General features: G+C 42.3%; 3 protein-coding genes across 6 annotated transcripts; all 3 read left to right on the forward strand.

Moving 5' to 3' along the window:
• On the forward strand, positions 1-2,718 carry TRAPPC5 (trafficking protein particle complex subunit 5). Of its 2 annotated transcripts, none has more exons than XM_080996224.1 (2): positions 1-156; positions 1,049-2,718. In XM_080996224.1, the coding sequence occupies exon 2, from the start codon at positions 1,053-1,055 to the stop codon at positions 1,617-1,619; it is 567 nt and encodes a 188-aa protein (XP_080852350.1). In that variant the 5' UTR covers positions 1-156; positions 1,049-1,052; the 3' UTR covers positions 1,620-2,718. The 2 variants fall into 2 exon arrangements, with proteins under 2 accessions (XP_080852350.1, XP_080852351.1); XM_080996225.1 differs by having other exon boundaries at positions 35-152.
• A 2,044-nt stretch (positions 2,719-4,762) lies between these two features.
• LOC308471303 (C-type lectin domain family 6 member A-like) lies at positions 4,763-12,607 on the forward strand. 2 transcript variants are annotated; one of them, XM_080995192.1, is made up of 6 exons: positions 4,768-6,022; positions 7,813-7,926; positions 8,805-8,930; positions 10,617-10,762; positions 11,222-11,331; positions 12,381-12,607. In XM_080995192.1, the coding sequence occupies exons 1-6, from the start codon at positions 5,920-5,922 to the stop codon at positions 12,568-12,570; spliced, it is 789 nt and encodes a 262-aa protein (XP_080851318.1). In that variant the 5' UTR covers positions 4,768-5,919; the 3' UTR covers positions 12,571-12,607. The 2 variants fall into 2 exon arrangements, with proteins under 2 accessions (XP_080851319.1, XP_080851318.1); XM_080995193.1 differs by lacking the exon at positions 7,813-7,926 and having other exon boundaries at positions 4,763-6,022.
• Positions 11,942-20,757, forward strand: LOC308471302 (CD209 antigen-like protein C). 2 transcript variants are annotated; one of them, XM_080995190.1, is made up of 8 exons: positions 11,942-12,070; positions 14,729-14,937; positions 15,503-15,619; positions 16,233-16,358; positions 17,445-17,522; positions 17,623-17,768; positions 17,921-18,030; positions 18,716-20,757. In XM_080995190.1, exons 2-8 carry the CDS (start codon positions 14,820-14,822, stop codon positions 18,882-18,884), a joined length of 864 nt encoding a protein of 287 aa, XP_080851316.1. In that variant the 5' UTR covers positions 11,942-12,070; positions 14,729-14,819; the 3' UTR covers positions 18,885-20,757. The 2 variants fall into 2 exon arrangements, with proteins under 2 accessions (XP_080851316.1, XP_080851317.1); XM_080995191.1 differs by lacking the exons at positions 11,942-12,070; positions 17,445-17,522 and having other exon boundaries at positions 14,200-14,937.
• The last annotated feature ends 560 nt before the right edge of the window (positions 20,758-21,317 follow it).

Here is a 21,317-nt window from a genome sequence, read left to right on the forward strand (position 1 = left end):
GGCCCCCGTTTCGTTGCCATGGTGACGCTTCCGAGTCTTCGCCACTTCCGTTAAACGCATTCGTTTCAAACCCTCCCCTTTTGCAGCAGCCGTAAAGATTGTCGTACAGGCGGAAGGTGAACATCGCTGCAAAAGAGTGATAATTTCACACAGTAGGTAAGAGATATGAAGAGCATTTGGGCTCAGTAAAAGTTGGCGGGGAGGCAGAGGAAGCATTATTGTTATTGCCTTCCCCTCTTAATCTCCGTGATTCCTCCAGGTTTGCAGAAACAGTGGGAGGGGGAAGGTCCCATCTAAAGACCTAGTGGCGTCCCAGGTGCAGCGCTTTCGTGGTGCAAAGTGGGGTTGTGTCTCGTATCTGGCTTATAAATGTAAACAGGTTTGATATATGGCTTATCGGACATGCCTTTTCCCACAGGAAGCCCCGGGAACTGCAGTTTAGCAGGAGTGCTAGGAATCCCTTGGTAATCCTTTCACAGAACTTCAATTCACATAGAATAAAAAGAGGCTTGCAATAATAAGTTTCCATTTGTGGCATAGACTAAAGGAACCTGGAGTTTCAAGTTTGTTATCTTTGTAAGTCACTGTCACCATTTCAGGGGCTGCTAGGCTAACTACGAACTACTAGCTATGAACTACTCAGCCCTTTTTTGTAGAGAAGATGATCAAGCATCATTATTTTGGTTGTTTTCCCCCCGCAGATATGCATATATTGTTATATTGTGGTTTTACTGAATCCTTTTCCCAAGCATCTGAATGTTATACATTTATAGGAATTCTCACATTTTACCTTCACAAAAATCCATGAATTATGTTAGGCTGGGAGGTGATGGCTAGCCCAAAGTCACCTAGTGGGGATTTAAACTTAGGCTGGCAATACCCAGATTCAGCATCCTATCCACTTCCTTGTACTAGCTTATATGTCTGTCCTCCCATGCAAAATAAATATCATTTAGAAGTTGCTGTATAAAGTAGTGCCCCATTTGAAATGCCGTTGTGTGAATTTTAGAAAGGTGCTTATTACCCTTTTAATTTTCTTTCTTAATAGCATCATGGACGCACGTTTTACCCGTGGAAAGTCTGCTATCCTTGAACGGTCACTCACCCGACCCAAGACTGATGTTAGCCTTAGTGCCTTTTCATTATTGTTTTCTGAGATTGTGCAGTACTGTCAGAACAGGGTCTACTCTGTTTCTGAGCTTCAGAACAAACTTTCTGAGCTAGGTCAGCAGGTGGGTGCTCGTATCCTGGATGTGTTGGTGATGCGGGAGAAAAATGGTAAGAGAGAAACCAAGGTCATCAACATTCTCCTGTTCATCAAGGTTACCGTATGGAAGGCTCTCTTTGGGAAGGAGGCTGACAAGCTGGAGCAAGCCAATGACGATGACAAGACTTACTACATCATTGAGAAGGAGCCTCTTATCAATACTTACATTTCTGTTCCCAAGGAGAACAGCACACTCAACTGTGCTTCCTTCACAGCTGGCATCGTGGAGGCTATGCTCACTTGCAGCGGCTTCCCTGCCAAGGTGACAGCCCACTGGCACAAGGGAACCACCCTCATGATAAAATTTGATGAGTCAGTAATAGCTCGTGACAAAGCCCTGGATGGCCGCTGACTGCTTCATTTCATTTAATCTGGATTGTTTGTGTGTGTATGTATATGTATATGCATATATACACACACTTTGACAGTATCCTAAAATAACTACCCTGACCATGCTTGGTGCATGGTAAGGGAGAACCAAGTGGCATCGGAACAAGTGACTGTGTCCCATATACTGATGGTAAATGTTTCTACAGCATTTGTACTGATTACACAGGACCAATTCTGTTTCCAGAAATCTACCCTTAATTCTGTTGCTTGACTCTTGGCGAAGGCTTGAGGAGGGAATGCAGTTCACGTTCCTAGCCAAGAGATAACACAGTCCTGATTTGCATATGAGCTATGTAATTTGATGTAAAGATGCCTCTCATGCTGTTGTATTGGTTTTGTTGTTACCCCTCTGACATTATCACTAGAAAAGCACGGATGAAAGGTTATTGCTAGGCTGCCAGCTTTGGAATGAGCTAAATTGTCTCTACTCATTCTGTTGCTGCTTCTTACCTAGTGCCTATCAGTTATTATTTAACTTTGCAGTCTGCTTGCTGTCTTGCCTCTAGGAATGAGCTGCAGCTGCCTTAGCAAATCAAGTGAAACCCACAAATTACATTACCAGTTTGCTTAAGAGTGGCTCAGACTTGCAAATGAAGCACTTTAAGTAAAAAGCTCAAGGGCAGGGGTAAAACACTCCAGAACCGGTGAGAGCTTTACCTGCTTCTGTAAAATACACTGTTCACTGCCCATGTTTCTTCTTTGAATACTTGTCTCCACACCTGAGGAAAATATCTAAGAGTTGTAAAGACTCCTTTGATAGTTATTCCAAGAGCTGTTCTTACAGGGCTTTCCCTCAGCATAACTGGTCCTTCACAGTGTTTCCTGTTTGCCCTGAGAAGAGAGGAAAGTGATGTCACCCCCAAACTAAGATTTCTCTCTCTTTTCCTTTTTTAAAAAATGGTAAAATAAATTAACTAAAATACCAAGAATATACTGTTGAAAGATATTTTATTGCAGAAATCTCATCTAAACCAGTCAGTTTCAAATCATTCCATACAATGAAGATGCTAGTGGTTTTGAAGAATTGTTTACCTGGTTAATAAATTCCATAAAGTAATCCATTAAGGATGTTTTTGTCTGTCTCTCTCTCAACTTCATTTAGTGTGTTGTTCCTGTTCTGTGCACAGTCCATTTTGTGTGACTGTAATAGTGTTCACATTCTTTCCAAATAGCATTGAATTGTTGGGCTTATATCTTTGTTTTTATTATAAAGATGTAAGTGAATTTATTTGTTTTTTGTCATAAAATTTATTTTTGGATAGTGGGGAAAAAACTTCAAAATGGTTTACAAAAAGAATAAAACAATAAAATTTATTGGTAATAACAATTAAAACAACAATTTAAAACATTCAAAAAACTAAAACCAGCAATAAACCAAAAAAGCACAACAGCATTCTAGATATTTGGGTAGACTTCGCTAAACAATGTTTTAGCAGGTGCTGAAAAGTGCCTGCCTGGTATCAATAGGAAGGGAGTTCCAAAGTATAGGTGCTACCACACTAAAATACCATTTTTACAAATGCAGAATGGGTATTATGTGGCACCTGTAACAGTGCCAGTTCCTCAGTTCGAAGTGGTCAAGTGGACATAGAATCATAGAATCATAGAGTTGGAAGAGACCACAAGGGCCATCGAGTCCAACCCCCTGCCAAGCAGGAAACACCATCAGAGCACTCCTGACATATGGTTGTCAAGCCTCTGCTTAAAGACCTCCAAAGAAGGAGACTCCACCACACTCCTTGGCAGCAAATTCCACTGTCGAACAGCTCTTACTGTCAGGAAGTTTTTCCTAATGTTTAGGTGGAATCTTCTTTCTTGTAGTTTGGATCCATTGCTCCGTGTCCGCTTCTCTGGAGCAGCAGAAAACAACCTTTCTCCCTCCTCTATGTGACATCCTTTTATATATTTGAACATGGCTATCATATCACCCCTTAACCTCCTCTTCTCCAGGCTAAACATGCCCAGCTCCCTTAGCCGTTCCTCATAAGGCATCGTTTCCAGGCCTTTGACCATTTTGGTTGCCCTCCTCTGGACACGTTCCAGTTTGTCAGTGTCCTTCTTGAACTGTGGTGCCCAGAACTGGACACAGTACTCCAGGTGAGGTCTGACCAGAGCAGAATACAGTGGCACTATTACTTCCCTTGATCTAGATGCTATACTCCTATTGATGCAGCCCAGAATTGCATTGGCTTTTTTAGCTGCCGCGTCACACTGTTGGCTCATGTCAAGTTTGTGGTCAACCAAGACTCCTAGATCCTTTTCACATGTACTGCTCTCAAGCCAGGTGTCCCCAATCTTGTATTTGTGCCTCTCATTTTTTTTTGCCCAAGTGCAATACTTTACATTTCTCCCTGTTAAAATTCATCTTGTTTGTTTTGGCCCAGTTCTCTAATCTGTCAAGGTCGTTTTGAAGTGTGATCCTGTCCTCCGGGGTGTTAGCCACCCCTCCCAATTTGGTGTCATCTGCAAATTTGATCAGGATGCCCTTGAGTCCATCATCCAAGTCGTTGATAAAGATGTTGAATAAGACCGGGCCCAAGACAGAACCCTGTGGCACCCCACTAGTCACTCTTCTCCAGGATGAAGAGGAACCATTGATGAGCACCCTTTGGGTTCGGTCAGTCAGCCAGTTACAAATCCACTGAGTGGTAGCATAGTCAAGACCACATTTTACCAGCTTCTTTACAAGAATATCATGAGGCACCTTGTCAAATGCCTTGCTGAAATCAAGGTAGGCTACATCCACTGCGTTCCCTTCATCTACCAGGCTTGTAATTCTGTCAAAAAACGAGATCAGGTTAGTCTGACATGACTTATTTTTCAGAAATCCATGCTGACTATTGGTGATCACAGCATTCCTTTCTAGGTGCTCACAGACTGTTTGCTTAATGATCTGCTCCAGAATCTTCCCTGGTATTGATGTCATATATGGGGTAAGGTGATCTTGCAGGTAAACTAGGCCCAAGTTATTAAAGACTTTATATACTAATAGTAACACATTGAACCTGGCCTGGTGGCAAATCAGCAACCAGGGCAGATCCCTGAGTACAGCTGTTGTATGCTGACAAAGTCTCACCCCTGGCAGCAACAGGGCTGTAGCATTTTTGCACTAACTGCAGCTTCTGGATCAAGTGACTAGGGAAGCCCCACATAGTCCATTGCCTTGAGGAAATGTGGCCACACTTTCCCAGTCTAGGAATGGTTGCAGCTGTTGAACCAGCCACAGTTGGTAAAAGGCACCTCTAGCCACTGAGGCTGCCTGAGCCTTCAGTGATACAGCTACCTCCAGAAGCACCCCAGAAGTGGTATCTTGCATCATAACTCATTTTGGATAAAAACCGTCAAATTGATGCTTCTTAAAAGTGGGAGAAGTTACAGTTGATTCCATGATTCTATTATTCTGTACTTACAATTCCAAGAGTGGATTCTTGTATATGCTGCTTGATCACTCTCAGATGTACAGTAGTACTAGTTCCTTCCTCTCCCTATGCAGTTCATTAGAAAATTACTAAATAAGATTACAAGTCATGGAACGTAACGAATAACCACTTTTATGCATTCTTACTAAAGCCTACATAGGATTGCAGACTTCTACCAGTGTTAACAGAGTTTTTGCTCATGGTCTTTTGATCTACTGATAAGGGTGCATAGGATGGCTTTTATTCACCACTAAAAGCTGGAAACTTATCTTGGAACAAATTGAGCTTTTCCTGTAATCAGATGCTGAGTAGGTAGGAGGTGCAACTCGTGATACAAATGACTTGATGGTGATTGTAACAACTAAATTGTAAACTGCCTTCCATCTAATAAGAGCCACTTCTGAGGAGGTGTTTGGCTTGTGGAAACAGGAACTTAAGTGCAAAGCACATCCATATAGCTTTAGGAGACCACACAACTTTTCTCCCAGCAGAGAAGTGACTGTGACAGCAGGGACACATTCTGAACCAAAGTAAGGCATGTTACATTTTAAGTGCTACGTAGTTGCAGAACTGCAATGCTTTAAAGTGTCCACAGCATCGTTGCAAGGGAGGTGCACAAGGGGGGGAAAACAGAACACAAATTGTGCTTTCCCTTGGCTTTTACCAAGTAAACAAGAAGACTTTCCCCTACCCCAAGCAGCGAGGTGGTGCTAGGGGTGGGCATTTAGGGGCCTGACTCATTTGTGGCTTCCTAGATAGAAGCTGATAGTGACAGAAAGGAAGCACAAGTGGCTGTGTTGCATCTGCCCCAAGAACTCTGACTTGGAGCAGCCTTAACTTACCATGGATGACGGCTATCAGAATGAAGAATACTACAATGACAATGTGTCAGAGAAAATATCCCACACTGAGGAAGTGCACTCGGAGTTTGAACCTACAAAAGCAGGTAACGGGGAGAATGAGAAGAAATTCTCAAAGGGTTGCTCTGGTTCTGTAATAAGGTGTTATGTTCACACAACAGAAGCAAAATAAAGGAGGTGCCCTTACCTAGGGAAGGTGTCTTATTCCGAAGTGAAATTTGCAACTCTATGCACTATGCCATGTAGCCACAGTTCTCCAAGAGCAATAAAATTTCTTGCTGCAGAACTAGGAGGTTATTGTGGGAACATTGTAAGAAACAGTCACATTTTTCACTACAGTTTAGTTAATGTCAGCTGCTTTTTGCTAACGTTTGGCTTGCTGTATAAACTTTCTTAAAATGTATATCTGCTAAAAAGTGTCAGCTCTTATATATCGAAACTTTTTTTCTCAATTTTTAGATATGTGTTCCAAAGGGCTCAATTTTCAAGAGTGAGGGCTGGATGGTGGGACCCCTGTCCCACAGTGGGCAAAAGTTAGAAGCAATGTCTATAGGGAGACTACTAGTCAGCAGCCATCAAATTGACTGGAAAAGGAGCAGTTTAGTATATCTGGAATCTCTTGGTACCTCCAAAAAGTAAATCAATACATTAAACTGAATTTGGGGAGAAATATTTGCCAAAGTGAAGAGGCTGACCTGAAACATTGGTCAGGACTAGTGATGGGGGTGGGGAAAGAAACTTGATTAAAGCAACCATATTACTAGTTGATTCACGTTCTCTAAGGCTTATGTCTCACTATCCCCCAAAGACATTTCACTCAAACCAGGAGGCTCCAGAAGGTAGCCCTAGTATTGCCTATACAGTACTAATACACTCTTAATAAAATGCAATACATAAATGTTATAAATGTAGGAAAAAAGGTAAAGGTAAAGGGAGCCCTGACCATTAGGTCCAGTCTCAGTCTCAGTCTCAGTCAGTTTTATTGCACATAGCCAAAGGCTGCCGCAATGTACACAGAACTATTTGACAATTAAAAGAAATTATACTGAATTGGTAAAAAAAAGACTTAAAACATTTGTATTATTAAAACATTACGTACTCTAAACAAAGCTATAAAAGTACCCCAATGTACAAATAAAAACATTAAACAATAAAATTCATAAGCTAAAATCATCACATGGTCACTAATGTTAAAAACAGTATCAATTAATACAGTGTGCAATTTATACTCAGAGTTTGGTGACAAAGATAGAGCATAGCCTGAGGTAGATAGATGGGATCAAATAAATTCATCTCCTTTACAGTTAATGGCTACCTTGGCTATATAATTTGCTCTAATTTTCCTAGCAGCAGTTGCAAAAAGTGCTACCCGCCAGGTCACATACTTATCTGTGTCTGCAAGGAGATATAACATCATGTCAAGGGGGTTCTGGTCAGGGGACCCTGTCATTATAGGTACCAAAAATCTTTTTCTTGCATCATGTGGCCAGCATGACTAAGCCACTTCTGGCGAACCAGAGCAGCGCACAGAAACGCTGTTTACCTTCCTGCCGGAGCGGTACCTATTTATCTACTTGCACTTTGATGTGCTTACGAACTGCTAGGTTGGCAGGAGCAGGGACCGAGCAACGGGAGCTCACCCCATCGCGGGGATTTGAACTGCTAACCTTCTGATCAGCAAGTCCTAGGCTCTGTGGTTTAACCCACAGAAGCCACCAAAAGGGCTATATTCTCATTGGTTTGTGTTACAGTTTCTTACCTGTGCACTGTAGAAAGAGAGGGCTGGATGTGCACCCATTCAGGGTGCAGCAAGACCCTTTCATCCAGAAAGTCACAAAGCAGACAGTCTCTTAAAAGTGCTCTTTCCTCTCTGTAGACTCAATGATTTTGGACCAGGGATGTGAGAATGCTGAGCCAGAATATGAGTACATCGGGTTTTCTGGCATACAGATGAGAAGGCTACCAGACAACAGAGGGAAAGCAGAGACAGGTGAAACATTCAATGAACTTGACAAATGATATTACGAACTTTTCTAATGTGCTTGGAAAACTCTGGGAATATGCTTGTGCAATATATGAAACTGTCAGGGACTGGGCAGAGGAGGAATGGTGCAGACTGCCTCCCTAGCCTGACCCTTCCAGAGAAGAGGAGGACTGTTTAGAATTACAACAGGGATTTGAGGGAGGTCATAGCTCAGAGGCAGATGAGGGGGAAAGTTGAGAAATAATGGGAGAGGAGGAGGAGGAGGAGGAGGAGGAAGTACCAAGAGGGTGACAGCAGATGGACTCAGTGTCTTTAGAAAGCATTCCACACACACACACCCAGAACCCGTCGAGCCTTGAAAGTAGGAGAGCCAGAGCTCAAAAGCACTTGTCAGCACCTGTAGAGGTGATGAGGATGACGAATAAGGAAGTGGAAGAGATGGGGGGGGTGTGGAGATTCACTTGGGACAACACCATTACCCAAGAGGCTGGGTTCTAAAGCCTCTCTCTGTAAATACTGAATAAAAAGCGGATGGCAAGAACATTCCTTGCCTTCTTTATATGTTCTTGGGTAAACCGGCCATGGGAGTTGCTGGCAGCAGCCTGACAGAATCAGACTTTTTCAATTCAAACTGTAATCCCTTAAAATGGGTGGTGAACCTAAAGCCTGGGGGTCAAATGTGGCCCGGCCCTCAGGACACTCACGGAGTCATGCTTCCTCCCCAGGCCACAGTCCCTGCTTTTTAACATCCTTGATTGCTTTTCCTGGCTGGAATTTGTCCTTGAACTGTGCTAATGCCTCTTGCTTACCTGCAAGATTTCTAGTTCCTGAAATTTTCTGACGCTCCTACAGCTTCTAGGTGGCTTACTCTTCTTTATTTGCAGCACTGTATACATTTGAGGATGACAAGTGGGGACCTTTCGTCAGGAAACCCGTCAGCATCTTCTCACTTCTGCTGCTCTGCTCCCTTATCATGGTGAAAGCTGCTTTCGTGATGACATCTGTTAGATGTAAGTCCATATCTGGAGAAGGCTAAACTTTTTTTGGTTATTACTTCTGTGAAGCTTAAAGCATGATGCACGTTTAAAGCATGGCACACATGCACCCATCTTTTAAATATCTAACACCTCTCAATTCATTTTATTTAAGAAATGCCAATTGCATACAGCCATGTTACGTTTTAAATGTCTAAAAACTCCAACACACACACACACACACACACACACACACACGATTCCTTTCTTAAAAGTATACATTGACAACCTGCATTCAGCTACAGAAATCTGAGGACAAAATAGACATAGAATCATAGAGTGAATGAAGGCCTCAGGCCACCTCCCATAGAATCATAGAGTGAATGAAGGCCTCAGGCCACCTCCTTCTACTCAACTCAGGACATCCAGAGTTAGAACATCCATAGCAGATGACTCTCCAGCCTCTAACTGAAGACCTACAATGGGGGAGAGCCCACCACCGCCCTTGGAAGCTGGTTCCACTGCCAAACTACTCTTACCATCCAGAATGCTTTCCTGTTGTTCAGCCAAAACCTTTCCTCCTGTAATTTCAGCTCACTAGATCTGGTCCCGCTTGCTGAGGCAGCAGAAAATTAGCTTCTGTGTGACAGCCCTTCAGGTATTGGAAGAGTGCCACATTTCCCCCACCAATCCCCCAAATTAACCAAATCAAACCAGGATGAATATACCCAGTTCTTAGTTTACACCTTCTTTTCTTCATTTATTTATTTATTTTCTACATCCCTAAATTCAGTAATACCTTGTGTTACAGACGCTTCAGGTTACAGACTCCGCTAACCCAGAAATAGTACCTCAGGTTAAGAACTTTGCTTCAGGATGAGAACAGAAATTGTGCTCCAGCGGCGCGGCGGCAGCAGGAGGCCCAATTAGCTAAAGTGGTGCATCAGGTTAAGAACAGTTTCAGGTTAAGAACGGACCTCCAGAACAAATTAAGTTCTTAACCCGAGGTACCACTGTATCTTCATTAGCCAGTGGTCCTCACTGAACCCATTTTATTGTCTCTACAGCCTTCTTGGACATGGTTATCCAGATGAGGTCTGACTAGTGCAGAATAAAGTGGGATTATGAATTCCCATGACTTGGAAACTATAGGCATGTTAATGAGGCTGAAGATTGTCTTAGCCTTCCCCCCCCCCTTTTTTTTTTTGCAGCTGAATCACACTGTTGAAATGCATCAGTTTAAAATCATTGCTGATTAGCTGATACTTACTGCAACTCACTTCACAATATATGAGAAAATCAGAAATCCTATCTGGAGGGCTGTAAGAACCCCAGAACATTGTGCAGGGGGAGGAGAGGGGAGATTTTTCTACCTGGTAAGCTGAAATACTTGCACTGATGTCTTTCTTGACTTCTTTCTCATTATGGTGAAAGTTGTGAGGAAAGCGGCACACCATCTTAAGGTCAGTGGGGTATGTGGGTTGAATGGGAAACCTAAATACCCCTTTTGGATTTCCAAAAGGGAGCAGGTCCCCATGTCTCTGCTGTCACACTATCATGTGATTAACTATCATATGATTAAAAACTCCTAGATATTGTATCATTTGCTGAATGTTCATGGAGTATGTGACACCAGTCATAGAAATATCGGATGAATGACCAGTGGAACATTTTGGATGCACTTGCTGTGGGATATATTGTTTAAGGCTCCTTATCTTGCAGGCTTTTCAGTGTGTCCAGATGAATGGGTAGCATTTCAGGAGAAATGCTACTACTTTCCCATAAAAACAGGAAATTGGGGTGAGGTCAGAAGCTTCTGCCGATGGCTGGGTGCAGATCTGATGATAATTGACAACAAAATGGAACAGGTGAGTCTCTCCTGTCCTGACTCTCTCATCTAAGATGTGGAGATTCAGAGACTGTTGCATAGGACATCCTCTCCTTGCTAGGTAGAAATTACTGCAAGCAGGCAAACAACAGATGGCAGAGAACTGCTTTCCCATAAAAGCCAGCCCTATGCCCTGATCTGAAGTTGAGACTTAAGTATAGACAGGAGAGAAATTTGATTGAATTCACACTTTCTGAAACAATATGTGAACCAAATTCACACTTCCTGAAACAATATGTGAACCAAAGTGCTGTCATCCTTTAAGATTTGCATTTCTCTGAATTTTGCAATGCAATCCTTGTAATGTGTACAAAACTATATACTAGGATAATCAGTGTATATAAATGAATATATTACTGAAAAGAACATGCAAAAGTGCTTGGCAAAAATATTGGGCAGCAGGTAAGGAGTAATTTGATTCTGTTTTCATTTTGTGTAGGATTTTCTAATTTATAAAATGGATTCCACGAAGAATCTGTGGATTGGCTTGCGTTATGCAGAGGGTGTACCAGGGTGGCAATGGGTGGATGGTACAGAGTTGACCTTTGAGTGAGTAGAATTCCTCAATGCATCATCCTTTATCTTTACACATTGAGACTGCGGCTCAGAAAGCTTTAAGAATTTCAGCAGTAAAAATTTGGAAGTGTGTTTCCCATAATACGGACAGGAAACAACATATTCACACCAAACCAAACCTTTAAAGCACTCTTATACTTTATCAGTCATTGATTCACCCAGAGAATCCTGGGAGTTGTGGTGTATTAAGTGTCTCCTAACAGCTGTCAGCACCCATGGCAAAGAATTAAATGTAGGGTGTTGATGTGACCAGTGTATATATGGTCCGTATGGAGGTGGATGTTACATAGAGTGCCAGCTTGGCCAAAAGCCTCCCATGTTAATTCTCCTTCTTCCATCAGGTGTGGAGCGATAAAAATGGGACTGGGCCAGTATCCCTGTGCTGTATGTGGTGCTTTGATCAGCTGATTGTCAGGGTTTTAGTGTCCAACAATGGGTCATATGATGTCATTGTGATGCCAGGTGATTGACAGGCGTCCAGCCCTACCCACCTGTCACACTTGGCCTGTGGGTGGAGGAGATAAGGATTCAACCCCCTAGTTATATCCTATTCCTCACCCCTGGTCTTTAATCTAAACAGCAGCTACTTGATTAGATTTTATAGGTGGTAGATAAAAGCATGAAGGGCATAGCAGGAAACTTGGATGGAGAAGGAAGAATATAGATCCTGCTGCCACCAGAGCCATACACAGTACTTCAATATAAATGGCAAGTATGTTTGATGTTTGGTCTGGGACTGGCTGTGTGAAAGTAGCACCATCCTCTTTGATCAATGTGATGTTCTCTTCTTCACATGTACCACAATCTTAGGCATCTTTATTTAGAAGTCAGTACCACTGTGTTTAAGGGAGATTTCCTCCTGGGCAAAGTGTTCCTAGGATTGCAGTCACCTGCAGTTGATCCTGCTGCTCAGAATCTGCAGAAAATTCGAGGCCAGCAGCTGTTTCTTTCCCAACTTCAAGCTCTGTCCCCTCTCATCCCCCTGCTGGTATGTGTGACTCAGGCTGTTTTATCTTTTTCAGAAACTGGGAGACGCCAGATAACATTCAACTTACCGACAAATATAATTATAAAACCCATTGTGTTCTTACTTCAGGTGAAGCCTCAAAGGGCAAGTGGAACAACATTCCCTGTGATAAGCTCCATCTATCTGTCTGTGAAAGGGACAAGGAGGTGACCTGCGTTCTGCGGTCTCCACTTTCACCCCACTGAAATGATTTGCTTTATTTTTATTCCATAGAAACAAATTTTTAAAAAAGATAATTGTACAAAGCAAATACAGAAGAAAAGCAAAAGCGACTTGTAGCAAGGACATACACCAGTCAAACAGATGTGTCACTGCTGTGAAAACATGCGCTCTATTTCCTAACAGTACTTCATGAATTGTTTCCATTGTATTAAAAATCAACAACTGCAAGGTGAGACAACCAACCAAGTATTCCCCAAAGCTTGGGTTAAAAGGTGTGTCTTGTTAGAATCCTAGAAACCAATTCAAATACTAATTAGACTCAGGCATGCTGTTTATATGAGGCTGGTTATCCCACAAACTGCCTCTCAAGCAAATGTAGCAATTGCATGCACAATTAACGACCCACTCAGAGTCCCATCTTGACTTGAAGGTTTTCAGAAATGTCTCTAGGTACTGGCTTGGTCAGAATATCAGCTGTCATTTCTTTGGTTTGACAATACACCACAATTCAACATGTCTGTCTTGTATTACCTAATGCACATGGTAGTTTTTAACCCTAATGTGTTTAGTTCTTGCATGTAGCTTTTCTTTGTGATAATTTCAAACAGCTTTAATTGTGCTCCATCAACTGAACAGGTTTCTGCATACACAACCCAAAGCCCATAGTTAGTTGGTCAGTTAAGACCAGTTCTCTACATACCTCAGTTGTACCTATATACTCTCTTTCCTGGAAGAAGCTGGTAGCTATGCATGGCTCCCAGCTCAACAAAATATACATGCAAGTAAATTTTCCTAGCTAGGAGATTTACACAGCCTGCATGTCTTTCTTAACACAAAGACTGTATGATCCTTTTGTAATGAAACCGCATTCTTTTTCTTTTAAATTGTTTGGAACCATTTTTCTTCTTTATTTTTACTTCCAATGGATAGAAAGTTGTTTACTGTAACTACTGAAAATTTGTAAGTAAAATCTTTATTTATTTATAAAACAAGGTGTCTGTGATTTATTCTAGCCTGAGTATTTTTGTGGAGAACATTTGTTTAAAGGTGGATGAAGGCAGATGCAGAATCTAACTAAGTTTTAATGTGCTTTGTAGCAATCGGCCTATCTCTGCGAGGAGAGAGGAAGAATCTCTTCCCCAAACTTCTATTTCCAACATCACATCTTAGTATGCCTTTTAAATATAAGCAGATGGTGCCATGCACACATCTAAAAGGTAGGGATTCCAATAGTCAAGAGGTCACCACAGAGAAGGCTCTGTTGCATACCACTGTCCCACAGAGCACCCCAAAATTACAAACTTGCCCTTTGTAGAGGAGTGCCCATCCCAGTACACAAGGGGGCTCACTTCCTAGACTCAACAACTTGGCACAGACATTTATCTTCCTCTTCCAACAAGCTTTATCCAAGTCTTCATCTGTATTAAAGCTATTTAAACTACTTGTATGTACGCAATTGTTTTTAATTGTTTTATATATGAAGCTGTTTTTTCCTGTTTCCTGTTTTGTGGTTGTTTTATAATTGCATGTATTTATTTTGCAAACCACCCTGAAACCTAGCAGAAGAGAGATCTGATAAATAAAATGGACCTCTGTCTTGTCTGGATTTTATTTCAGTTTATAGGACCACCACCTCCTGCACACCCACCCACACACCCAGCCCATTGTTGAACAAATGGGTGACAAAATGGAGCCCTGTGGGACACTGTGGATAATTTCTCAATGTAAATCAATAAGATAAAAAACAAATACTTAAAAACAACAACAGCAAGGAAAATAATACCAATGAAATTACTTTTCCAGAAAAATGCTGTGCACAGGTGGAGTGTGTGTCTTGTTAGTGTTAGGGCAAATAAAATTTTTGGCAGATACCTGGGTGGTCAACCTTCTTTCAGACACCTCCAGACATTTCTTATGATAATGTGAACCTTTGTTTTGCGGTCCCTTTCTTTTCTCAAATAACATGAAGCCTCATCACTTGCTCTTTCATTAAGAGCCCACTCATAGTTGTCTGAACCTTCTGTAATGAATCAGCTTCAGTCTCTTTCACAGTTCGGCCATAATTAGCTAGGACCATCCCATCCTGCTTTGCTACATTCAGCCATGACAGTTGCACTCCCCTTCCTGAGCATTAGGAGTGGGGCAAGCGCCTGACATTTCTGTGGTTTGTTAGATAGAAAGGAAGCTGATAGTGATAGACAGCAAGCACAAGCATCCGGTTACTGAGCTTATCTGCTCTGAGAGGCATTAGAGGAGAAGAATCAAACCCATCATGGATGACGGCTATCAGAATGAAGACTATTGGAATGAAGATTACCAGAATGACATTCTTTCAGACAAATTTTCTCAGAATGCTGAAGTTTCCTCAGAGTCAGAACCTGGAAGCGCAGGTAAATCAGGGTGGCAGTGGAAGGAAGCAGGAAGGGAGGAGAACGGGAAATTCTCAAAAGGCTGTTCTAGTTCTGCTGCTGTTGTGTCCACATCACATATAAAGCACACAATTCCCTATGTGAGTGATCTAACAAGGTTATCATTCCTAACTGTAATTCTCCTCTATACTCATTACTCCTCTATACTCTAGTAATTCTCCTCTATATTCTATACTCTATACTCATTAGGACTAGATCATGCTGCCACAGTTATCCAGTCTTGGGAGGCTGTTTAGAAAGATTGCAATAAACAGTCACAGTTGCTGCAGCAGTTGCAGCATGGTCACATTAACATGTTAGCCTCTTACTTGCTATCAGCACACGCATTCTTAATATTTACATTTGCTAATAAGCTTCTTTTGCCCCAGTTTTGGCTCTTTGAATGATATACTATTCCACAATGAGTGACAAAGCTGGACGTGCCAACTTCCAGTGGGTAGCAAGACCATGAAATCTGGAAAGTCACAACGGAGAGCCAAGTAGGCAATCTCTTTAAAAAAACAACAACCACCTTTTCTGTCTCTAGAATCAGTGGTTTGGGACCAGCAGGGATATGAGAATGCTGCACAGGAATATGAGTACATCGGGTTTTCTGGCGTCCGGCTGAGAAGGCTACCAGAGAAGGGAGAGGAAAGAGAACCAGGTGAAAAGAGTTAACATACTTCCACAAATGGCACAAATAAATGTTTTTAGTCTCTCTATTGTACTGCAGTCTGAAGAGGAGCACAAATAATATCCCCCTTCCTCTTTAGACTTTAAAAAGCCTTTGCTGCCCAATTCAGACACCAGTTACACTTTTCATCTACTTCCCTGTCCCGCTTTGGGCTCTGATGTATTGGAGGACCACATGAACATTGTTGTTGTTCTCATTCCTTCCGTTTCCAAAATTCAGAGGAGTCTCATGTAGCTAAAATGGCACCGTCCACACACAAGAGGGAGGTATCAGAAGCTTTGGGGAAACCTCAAGGTTTTCCAGAAGGACAAAAAATATTTTGAAACCCAGAATGAGCATGCTCAGTAGGCATGGAACGCTTGCTGTATTTTGGCAGGGGGGAAGAGGGAAACCTGGATGGAAGGGAGACTAGCCAATCCCTCTTCCCTGTGAATCCTGGGAATTGTAGCTCTCTGAAGAGAACCCTTAACAAATCAAAGAGGCCATGATTCTCTGAGGGAAGCCTTCTTTATTCTCAATAGTCCTGCTCCTGAAATCCTGTGGTCCTCCTTGAGCTTCCAGGTTTATTCTTCTTTATTTGCAGCACTGTTTACATCTGAGGACGGCAAGTGGGGACCCTTTGGCAGGAAACCCTTCATGATCTTCTCAGTTCTGTTGCTCTGCTCCTTGATCATAACAACAGCTACTCTCATAATGGCATGTCTTAGATGTAAGTTCAGATCTGAAGAAGGTAAAATCTTCTGGATATTACTTCTGTGTAGTTCCACTTGCCCCACCCCCAGAAGTACATAGTGCTGAAGGAGGAAGTAGAGAGAGCGACACTCTGTCCCACTTCCTCTTTCAGCTCTATGTATTCAGCTGTATGTATTCCTCTTTCAGCTTATATGTATTGTTGCACACCACTCCAATCTCTGAGAAGTGCCTGGATTCCAGGGGTTTCAGATGTTTCCTTCTGGAAATGAGGCACAGCAGAGACTGTGGTGTCTTTATGATATATTTACCCATATATGCAACCTGAGCCTATGATGGAGGGGTTCACAGTATCAACACCCCAAAAAGTTCTTGCTTCTCCCATAGCTGCAGCCTTGGATTGAAGCAGAAATCAACTATGGCCCACTCTCTGCCTTTCCAGCCTGCAGCTTTTTCTCCAGCTTCTAGTTCACATAGCAGCAAACTCTGCCCTCAAACTCAGGCTTTGCCCTTCTATCTATCGGAGAGCTGAAGGAGGAGCCCTCCCATTTGCCATTGGACACAGAGCCCTCTTTCCTTTATTCTCTTAATGGCCCATGACTTTTCTTTTGTTATCTGAATGGCCCCTCACCCAGGCAGTTAGCCTAACTTGATTAAATTCTAACATTTGCTGGATTCAGTGAATAAAGAGGTCTGGCAACCACAAACTAATAACATTGCTTTTCAAGGCTCAAATCAGCAGCTGAAAAGAAAGAAAACTGACAAGAGAGAATATGAGGGAAAGGAGGAGCAGTTTGAGAGACTAGGGGGAGGAAAATGGAGTCCCTGTGAGGAGGCAGGGTGAGAACAAAGACAGAGATCAAGAGGGACACACAGAGAGGAGGGGATGGAATGCTGGAGCAAGAGAGATGAGAAGTTTCTCTCTCTCTCTCTCTCTCTCTCTCTCACACACACACACACACACACACACCCCAAATGGTAAAAGAGATCCTCTTGGAATTACATGTTTTTTTCACATATCTCCCCAGCACACACAGCCAAAGTCAAATCACAGATCACATCTTTCTCCGTTAACTGAACCCAGATTTTTATGGTTCGCCCTTAGGTGATGATATTTCACACACACACCATCAGGATAAGGCAAAGGGACTGGTTTTGAAACGTGTGTTTATTGGCAATTATGGTAGTGTATGACTCCAGGCACAATAACATCCTTTGACCAGCAAAACATCTAAGATATATTCATGCTGGGTAGCATTAATCAACATTTCCATATATTGCAGGCTTTCCAAAGTGTGCAGATGACTGGGAGAAGTTTCAGGAAAAATGCTACTACTATTCCACAGAAAAAATGCAACAGAATACAGCTAGAAGTTTCTGCCAAGCCCTAGGTGCAGATCTAATAGTGATTGACAGTGAAAATGAACAGGTAATTCTATCTAAGGAATAAATAAAATATAATTGAGTGTGTTACTTTCACTAATATATTCATTTCTGTGAACACTTGCCTAATATGTGCAATTTTGCAAATATTATATGGCTAGAGAACTGCAAATTCATGTTATTTTCATTTTCTATGAGGACTTTCTGAAAGATGAACTGCAGATAAGCGAGAACACTTGGATTGGACTGACTTACATAGAGGCTGAAAGAAAGTGGATGTGGCAAGACTTCAAAAATCATTCCTACACGTGAGTAGCATTATTGAGTTGAAAATTCTCTACCATATCATAGCACTGATTTGCAATGACTCCTCGTCCACCCCTGTTTACTATGTGCATTAGCTACAGTTAGATCTGCTCCCTAGTGCTTATAGTGCACTAGCAACGTCTCCCCCCTCCAAACTTGACAGCTAAAGCCGAACCATTTTCCTCCTCTGAGTACCTCTCCTCTTAGAATATGGTAGCAGATCTTCCCAAACTCTCCAAAGGTCAGATTCATGTACTTTTCCATACAGCAGTCAGAAAACACAGGTTGTAAACCTGGGCTTTGTTTCAGTGGTGAAAGTTTCTAAATTATTGGTATAGGAACACAAGAATGGCTTGTAAGATCAATCAGCTCAGACCTCTTTACACACTGAGTTTCTCAGATAAACTGAAGGGGAACAGCAATGGGCTTGATTCCCTCCTTATCAAAGTGAGGGAGAATGACCTAGCTAAGTCTGACAGGGCAGCTTTCTCTCTGTCTGTGGCATTAACCCATTCATGCATTAATTAGACTTAAGCATGTTGGTTATATGAGACTAGTTATCCCACACAAAAAAGTTGAGGCCAGCATCTGCTTACCACCCCTGCTCCCAAGTTCATGATCCTGCCCCATATACTGGATTCCCCTGATAGCATGCAATTCAGACAAATTTGTGTTTCTCATTTTCAGAAACTGGGATGGAAGGACAGAACCAATCAGTTCCCGATGCTGTGTGATTTTGGACCCCAAGTATGAATTAAAATGGAAGAACACCGAGTGCCTAAGACGCTTGGGCTTCATTTGTGAAAAGAGCAGGCACATTGCCTGTGCCCTGCAGTCCCCATTCTTACCTCATTGAAACTTGGCTAATTTGTGTGCGTGTACAAGCAGAATTGATTCATAGGGGTGTTTTTTTAAAGGTTGCAAGAACTTTCAGGGTTAGAACAATGTCTTTCTGGTCCTCTAGACTGTGAGTCAAAAGCCAGTCAGGAAATAAGCCTGGCTGAATGTACATGGTGTCATGGGGAGGAACGAAGCACATGGGTTTCCCTCAGCATCTCCCTCTCCATGCCTCTGCCCTGGTTTTTGGAGCCAGCAGTGACCAGTTTGATGCCACCAGCAAGGCTCTCCCTGCTATCTGTCTCCAAGATCTGTATTCTGAAGTATACCTCCCCTAAACACAGCTGTCCAATTTAATGGTTATGCCTGGTCAAACTGGGCCCGTGCACAGGTATTTCTTTACATTTTATTATCATTAAAGGAATACCCAGGAAGGGTGTGAGAGCCAAATCCTACCAGCATATTCCACAATAGGCAAAAGAGACATCCTTCTGTGATGAATGCAGATTCCTGCAAAAGACCCCCGTTGGATCTGTCACTGGTAAAGAAAAGCCAGTCTAGGAAATCTTCTTGCCTGCTCTCCTCCCTCCCTCCCTCCCTCCCTCCCTCCTATCCTATGCTCGCCGCTTTCAGCAGAGGGTGGCTTCTGAATAAGCCATGATGTCACCTAAGCATTTTGCAAATATTAAAAACCTCGGAGAAGGTTCAAAAAGGCTTCCCCCCTCCTTGAGCTTTGAAATGGAAAAGATTCTGTCCAGTTTCAGGTAGCTTAAATAATGTTGTCGGCTCCTGTGGAGGCAGCTAGCAGAGGGAAGAATCAGCTCCATTTCCCGTCACTCTGAATTTATGTTTACATATTGTAGCTTTCAGTTCCTGTCCATATTCATTCAATACAAATCCGCTGTTGTGTAAAACATCTGTATTAAAAACATTTTAAGCAAGCAACTGTAGCAGGAAAACCCCCCCCCCCAATCATTCAGTTTCTACAAACTTCACACACACTCACACTCACACACTACATACACTACGCTTCTGTTATAAATTCATAGAAAATCAACCATACATCGGATTTGCACTGTTCCACTTTTATTTTACTCCATGAAGGAAAGACTACAAAATGGGGAAGGTTTGATACAGGCCACCATAATCCCTTGAGCATACCAGCACATCCACAGGAGCCCTGCCCAGTTGCTATGCCAACCCTGATGGTCTCAGACAGAAGACCATCAACAACTCAACGGACTGCATACACGAGTGGATTCAACATGGACTATAACAAAAGAACAGTGATTGGATTCCCCCTCAGGGGGCAGGAAACTGCGACTACCTTTTGTCTTCTGAAAATGACTCATGGGGAGGGGGAGAAGGGAACCAGCCAGGTGACAGGACACTCAGGTTACCACCACCACCCCTCCCTCAACCCCTCCTTTCTGTGATGTAGGCATGATGTTTCTGGGGGTGGGCTTGACCTACATGATGGGAATTTCAAAAGTTTTTATAAGGCCTTACACACCATTTTTCTGTGTCTTTCCTCTCTCCTGCAAGTGAGGGGAGCACCCTGTTGCAACAGTTCAATAAAGGCCAAGCCTACAGACTGCTGATTTGCTCCAATTTACTCTGGTTGGTGTCTTTACTTTTTGTCCAAGGGAGCCCTCGGATTTTTCCGGTAACACAATTAAAAGACTGATTTAAGACCTGCAAATGTGCTTACATTCCCATGTCTCCTAAGTCCCAATTCCGGTATTAGTATTACTACTACTACTAGTAGTAGTACTAGTAGTAATACTAATACTAATAATACTAATTACCCCTAAACATTTTGTGAATCTAAGTTTGACCTCATTAAGAGCAGTATTTCAATATGAGCAGGAAAATGAGAGTACCCCTAAACATTTTTTTTAGAAAAAAAGCACTAGTAAAATGTAGTCATTTAAAACACATGGCTTGTCCTTCTACAGTTAATGTGTATGTATTTTTCAGACGTTTGGGCATGCCTGACAGTATCAGGCCATCTAGTCTAGCATCCTGTTTTGAACTGAAGCCTATTTTATCCGTCTCCAGCATCTATAATAGATAAACTATCTCTCAGCATTTAGCTTCCATTTACCGGTAGCTGTCACAGCTTGCAACTGTTGGTAGAATTGTCCTCCATTAACTACATGTTGGAGCAGATGACTATGTATTAGTTTGCAATCAGGCCATGGTACTTCATTCTGTGTTCACAGCACTTCATTACCTATTAATTTTTGCATTTTACGTGACACAACATAAAAGCCACTTCAGGAAATTTAGTGGAACTTAATGCAAGTTTAGTGTTCATTTCCATGTTGTCTCTAGAAAAAATTCATTGCAACCCCATTTACTCAGAAAATTGCAGGAGTTTTGCACTGCAATTTCACGTGATGACATTTGGGGCCGTATCCTGGCATATAGTCCTTTCCCACTACATATC

The sequence above is a fragment of the Podarcis pityusensis genome (genome assembly GCF_964106645.2).
Source record: "Podarcis pityusensis genome assembly, chromosome: 2".
NCBI classification, from domain to species: Eukaryota; Metazoa; Chordata; class Lepidosauria; order Squamata; family Lacertidae; genus Podarcis; species Podarcis pityusensis.

What these genes read in the sequence shown, in the direction of transcription:
- LOC308471302 (XM_080995190.1), top strand. Translation starts at nt 14,820, where the DNA reads ATGGATGACGGCTATCAGAATGAAGACTATTGGAATGAAGATTACCAG. An exon ending in TTGACAGTGAAAATGAACAG is followed by an intron (nt 17,769 to 17,920) that starts GTAATTCTATCT and finishes ATTTTCTATGAG; the next exon opens with GACTTTCTGAAAGATGAACT. An exon ending in TTCAAAAATCATTCCTACAC is followed by an intron (nt 18,031 to 18,715) that starts GTGAGTAGCATT and finishes TCTCATTTTCAG; the next exon opens with AAACTGGGATGGAAGGACAG.
- TRAPPC5 (XM_080996224.1), top strand. Translation starts at nt 1,053, where the DNA reads ATGGACGCACGTTTTACCCGTGGAAAGTCTGCTATCCTTGAACGGTCA.
- LOC308471303 (XM_080995192.1), top strand. Translation starts at nt 5,920, where the DNA reads ATGGATGACGGCTATCAGAATGAAGAATACTACAATGACAATGTGTCA. An exon ending in CAGAGGGAAAGCAGAGACAG is followed by an intron (nt 7,927 to 8,804) that starts GTGAAACATTCA and finishes CTTTATTTGCAG; the next exon opens with CACTGTATACATTTGAGGAT. An exon ending in CGTGATGACATCTGTTAGAT is followed by an intron (nt 8,931 to 10,616) that starts GTAAGTCCATAT and finishes CTTATCTTGCAG; the next exon opens with GCTTTTCAGTGTGTCCAGAT.